Source organism: Camponotus floridanus, unplaced genomic scaffold, assembly GCF_003227725.1.
Source record: "Camponotus floridanus strain SB8 unplaced genomic scaffold, Cflo_v7.5 scaffold32, whole genome shotgun sequence".
In the NCBI taxonomy this organism is placed as follows: domain Eukaryota; kingdom Metazoa; phylum Arthropoda; class Insecta; order Hymenoptera; family Formicidae; genus Camponotus; species Camponotus floridanus.
The window spans coordinates 1,565,001-1,570,824 of record NW_020229459.1 but is presented as its reverse complement, the minus strand read 5'-3'; the positions used below and the strand labels follow the sequence as shown (position 1 = coordinate 1,570,824).

Below are 5,824 nucleotides of genomic sequence, written 5' to 3'. Positions count from 1 at the left end.
ATTGGCTGGCAGAAAATGTATCAATTTTAGCTATTGCGATGCCAATGCAAAATATGATGACACACAAATAGGACACACATGACACACATAGGGTGCTTTCCAGCAAGCAACACAGGCGACACTGTGTCGCTACAGTGTCGACACAGGTGCTTTCCAACTACGACACAAGTCGACACAATCGTACACAGCAAAAATGCTGTGTTCGCCTGTGTCGTCGTTTTGTAGCACCCCAGTGAGTGCCAACATAACATTTCATATTTGGTATCATTAATTTTTTTAAGAATGGTATTGCGTGATATTGCGTCCAAAAGACATCAAAAGACGACTTAAAGACATCTAGACGTCTTTAAGACGACATAATGTTGTGTGGGAACGTTCTGAAAATTTAGACCTAGTGACAACTATTAAAAGTGACTGCCCTGCACTCTAGTGGCAAAATAAAAAAGCTAAAAAGCGTTCCAACTACAAGTCGACACTGTGTAACACTGTGTCACACAGTGTATCACTGTGTTACCATAGCTGGAAAGCACCCATATATTAACCTATTTGTGTGTCATCATATTTTGCATTGGCGTCGCAATAGCTAAAATTGATACATTTTCTGCCAGCCAATCATGAAAAAGCTTGATCACATGTCACATGATCAGTTGTCCATTCTCTCTCCTAGAGGTTCTCTAGTCACTAGAGCACTAAATATACAGGTATTCTATACTTCGCCATTTTTAATCCATTCCCCCTCCTTGTTTCTCGTGTCACTCGCCTCGTCGCTAAGCTGAGATTATAGTAGATAGGTTAGGCCCGTTTCTACCAACGCCGCTTAACTTTAATCTTAGCTTAACTCATTCTTTGTCTCTTTCTAAAAGAACAGTTAAAAGGAGACAAAGAATGAGTTAAGCTAAAGGTGCGGCCTCATTGACGCTAAAAAGTAGCGTCAACCATTGGTTGAACAAAGAGGTAAGTATACTTACCTCTTTGTTCAACCAATGGTTGACGCTACTTTTTAGCGTCAATGAGGCCGCACCTTAAGATTAAAGTTAAGCGGCGTTGGTAGAAACGGGCCTTAGTGAGATTATATTATTATATGGGATGGGGGGATGGATTAAAAATGGCGGAGTATAGAATACTCATATATTTAGTGCCTTACCCTTGCCCCGCTCAGAGACAAGAGCATTGACCACATTTAGCGGATTTAGGCCGGTATTCATAGTCCGATCTTATATTTGAGATCGTCTTAAGTTCGAGCTTGAAATGCTACGCAGCTATTTGATTGGTTGAATGAGGTCTTAAGTCAACCTCGGACCAGACTTAAGACGATCTTAAATATAAGATCGGACTATGAATACCGACCTTAGGCCCAGTTCCACAATCCAATTAATCCGAGTTTAAGTAGCGAATGGACCAATCAGAACCCAGTTTAACGTATTAAACTCGGATTAATACATTAAACTAGATCCTGATTGGTCCATTCACTACTTAAACTCGGATTAACTGAATTGTGGAACTGGGCCTTAACCGCTAAATAGCAATCGAATATGATTGGTCTCTACTTTCAGGTCTGACCAATCAGCGTCGAATTACATCGGAAAATCTAGTAATGTTGCCCAACTGTTAAGGCCCAGTTCCACAATCCAGTTAATCCGAGTTTAAGTAGCGAATGGACCAATCAGGATCCAGTTTAATGTATTAAACTCGGATTAACTCGAGTTATGGAACCGGGCCTAAGTGCACTGAATGTGGCTATTGGTGCGCACTGTACATACGCTTAAGGTGCAATTTCATTGATGCTAAAGAACAAAGAAGCAACTACTTACTTCTTTGTTCAACCAATGATTGACGCTACTTTATAGCGTCAATGAAATTGCACCTTTAAGGCCGCAGCACACACTTTTGCATAAGCGCATAACCATAAGCATAAGAAAATTGATTGGTTCATTTTCTTATGCATATACTTGGGGACCAATCAATTTCCTTATGCTTATGGTTATGCGCTTATGCAAAAGTGTGTGCTGCGGCCTTTACGCTCGCATGTCCGTTACCCCCTCCATTACGTGTTGCATGTTGCTTCCTTCGTGGATCTGGCAGCTCCTGCGGATGGCTTTGCTCAGAGTGGGTGCGCGAGTCGTCTCGTCTCGAATCCCGCATCACCTACGAGAAGCTTCTTATCAGACGAACACATATATACACATATACATGCATAACATATAAATTTTTCGACATACGTCCGACGTCGTTCGTCGGACGTCCGCGCGAGCAGAGTATCCCGAGCTCGCGTTTACAAGGAACGATTGAGAGGACATAACCGCGAAACTCGAGTCTCGGGTCGTCCAGGACGCCTCGCTCGATTAACCGCCCTTCGAGAGTCCTCTCGATAATCCGAGGCCGAGGCCGGAACGAGACGTGACATGGATGCACGCGAGAGAGCGTTAGTACTCCCATTTCAGACTTACATAATGTATATGCATGAGCAGTGTTTGCTGTAGATAATTTCAAAATTATCTAGATAAAGATAAAGATAAAAATCCGTAAATTTATCTCAGATGAGATAAAGATGATTTTGCTTTTACTTAATCTAGATGAAAGATGAGATGATTATTGCGATTATCTAGATAATTATCTAGATACTTTTGTTTATTTTAGAAGACTATAAATATTTGTTAAAAAATGTGACGTAGATTATAAATAGGATATTAAAATCATAAACACATTCTTTCTCTTTTCTTAAAGAATATTTAAATAATAACAAAAAAGTATATAAATGATATGATAAATATTTATTTATTAATTTATATTTATAATCTATTTATAATATATTAATAATATAATAATAATATATTTATAATATATTAATAATAATAATATGAAAAATATATTTCAGATATTTTTGATAGATTTTTAAAAGCTTGCCTGCAAAACTTGCACAATGAAAACGTCATCTTAGACAATTTTTAGATAAGATGACATATATTTTTCATCTAAGATAAAGATAAAGATACTTTGTATTTCTTCATCTGGTTAAAGATAAAGATGATTCATTCTTTATCTAGATAATTTTATCTAGATACCAGCAAACACTGTGCATGAGTCACGAACTGTCACAGGCCGAACGGTAGGTTGGCTGGCGGTGGGGAAGGTGGGGGTAGAGGGGGACGTGTGCCAAACGTCAAAGTCATACGGCAAGGTATCTCCCCTTCCCGTCTTCTTCTTCCTCATCTCGCTTGCACGATAAATATAAAACAGCCGATCTCTGTGTTTTGTTCCCCGGGCGAGCCATCGCACTTTTCGATCACACCTGTCATCGGGTAGTCGAGAGTATTATATATCAGTAATGTATTGTTCCGTGACCGATTCTGTTGATTATTATTCTTTCTTCATGTGTTTATCGCGCTGCCATTAGAAATCCCCCGAACGTCGCTTCGTGAGATTTTGCGTCAACATCCTCCTCGGGTCGTTCGATTCCAAGTGCCAATAATCCCATTGTATTCGTATTGTCGGGTTTTTCCGAGATTTCAACGATTGACAGAGGTACAGTTTGATGACAACATGTCTTTCCCCCCCTCCCCCGGTCTGTGTTGTAGATTCAAATAACGAGACTAACGATTCCACGAGTCCCAGGCACCAATAGCTGGAGTCGGTTGCACGTTGGGATTCGACTAAATTCGAAATTTAAGATTGTTTATGTTTTCGCAGGTCTTGCAGAAGGTCCCAAGAGGCTGTTTAGGATGAACAAAGGATGTTCCAGTCGAATGTTCTCGTAATACCATTGTGAACAATGATAGAATCAAATCTCATCACACCTACGGATGATACCTTGTAGCTGTCGGAGCGTTTTCAAGCCTTTTGTATTCAATTCAGCAATTGCCTATTTGCACTTTGGCGTCGAGAAATGCCAGCACCACCCCCGCCTCTTTCAAACCTGCCAGAAGCACCTATGTGCGAAAAGACGGAAGTCAATGATACCGATTCGCTGCCCCCCTGGGCTAAAATTACGCTCACATCTGCCGAGGCTGAAATCGAAAAGCTGATCTCGAGGAATGAATTGAAGGACGCAGAGGTAACTTACTTCTGTCAAGTGGAACCAATTCTTCAAGACGGGCCACAGTAAGCATTATTGTTTTAATATAATAAAGGTACAAGACTCGAAATTTAAAATTAACAAATTAGTCTCAAGCAATATGAGTCGAGCGTCGATGTTTATAACACATTTATTTATTTATTATGCAATAAAAAAGTATGAAGCAAATAAGAAGGGATAGCGAACCTATTTTTGGGTCATCTTCAGCGCAAATGTGATGATGTGATAAAAATATAACAAAGGTGTTACATATCTGAATCGATTAGATACAGTGCTGTCCAAAGTAATAGTGCTTTAATATGTTTTTCAACATATGTGCTGAAATACGTAAACTTACTTGAAAAATAATTTATCAATAATTTATTAATAATTTATAAATTAATTCTCCATTTCATATATTTATGCTGATTACTCGATACAGACAATTGATGTCGAAATGTTTCACAGATGTGGTTTGGTAGCACTCGCAATGGCATCGCAGGAATATACAAAACCAGTTTCCGTGAGTCAGCTTCTTGCCGAAGCTCGTGTTCGAGGATTCACGCAACACGGGGAGGTTTACAGTGTCGACTTTATGGGAACATTGGCTGCGGAATATCTGCCCGATCACAGACCAGATATTCTAGTGGATTTACAACAATGCCCAGATACGTTAACTCATGCTTTGGCGCACGGAGCGATGGTGCTGATTCCGTACGATTCAGATTTTAACCATGCCCCGTGTTTGAAGAGGGGCCATAAAGCGCATTGGGCATTGCTCGTGGGACTAATCTCTTCCAGGTACAGCGAATATTAAAATTAAAGGACTGATAGATTTAGTAATTATTTGTAATTTGAATTACAACAAGTTATTGTCTATGTTTCCTTTGTACAGGTTTTTCGAAAAGTCCGGAAACGATCGAATATTTAAAAAATAAAGCATTTTAGAGAAAAATGTTTCATATAAAAGTTGTTTGATTTAAAGAGAGCTATAAAATGATGGCAATGGTTTGACCTTGAATAGTCGCTGAAAGGTTACATGAAGGTCACCTTGAATTTCTTAAATGGAACATCCGATATATTTTTGCATATTCTTGTAGCTTATCCCGAGAGCTTTCCAAAACACTATAATTAAGTATTTTTTCCTTAAGTGCTTTTCAAGTTATGAGGCTTGAAATAATTTCTTAATTTTACATAAACTAAATATCTAATAAAATATTCATTTTTCGATTATCTTACCTTAATACTTTTGTGCACAGAATAATCTGAGGAATCAATTAGTGTAATAAAAATAAAAGAAATAGTTGTTTTTGAGAAAAAATATGTAATTGTTAATTGCAAATTACATATTTTTTTTAGAAACTATTATATTTTCTTTACACCAATTGATTCCTCACATTATTTTGTGCATAAGAGTATTAAGTTAAGATAATCGAAAAATGAATATTTTACTAGATATTTTATGGTTTATGTAAAATTAAGAAATTATTTCAAGCCTCATAACTCGAAAAGCACTTAAGGAAAAAATACTTAATTATAGTGTTTTGGAAAGCTCTCGGGATAAGCTACAAGAATATGTAATAAAAAATAGAGAGTTCCATTTAAGAAATTGAAGGTGACCTTTACGTCACCTTCAAATGACTCTCCAAGGTCAAATCATTGCCACTATCTGATGGCCCCCTTCAAGCCATACAACTTTCGTCTGAAACATTTTTTTCTAAAATGCGTTATTTTTGAGATATTCGACCGGACTTTTCGAAACCCCTGTACGTG

General features: G+C 38.0%; 1 protein-coding gene across 6 annotated transcripts in view; it reads left to right on the top strand.

Moving 5' to 3' along the window:
• The first annotated feature begins 2,071 nt into the window (after positions 1–2,071).
• The window catches only part of LOC105256886 (UPF0692 protein CG33108), a 4,717-nt gene continuing 964 nt past the window's right edge, over positions 2,072–5,824 (top strand). For 2 of the 6 annotated variants that reach the window (XM_011267197.3, XM_025410483.1), the window contains exons 1-3: positions 3,186–3,522; positions 3,688–4,098; positions 4,520–4,852. In XM_011267197.3, coding sequence (XP_011265499.1) covers positions 3,884–4,098; positions 4,520–4,852 — 548 coding nt within the window. In that variant the 5' untranslated portion in view covers positions 3,186–3,522; positions 3,688–3,883. The other 4 variants (XM_011267178.3, XM_011267170.3, XM_011267183.3 and 1 more) reach the window with 4 other exon arrangements.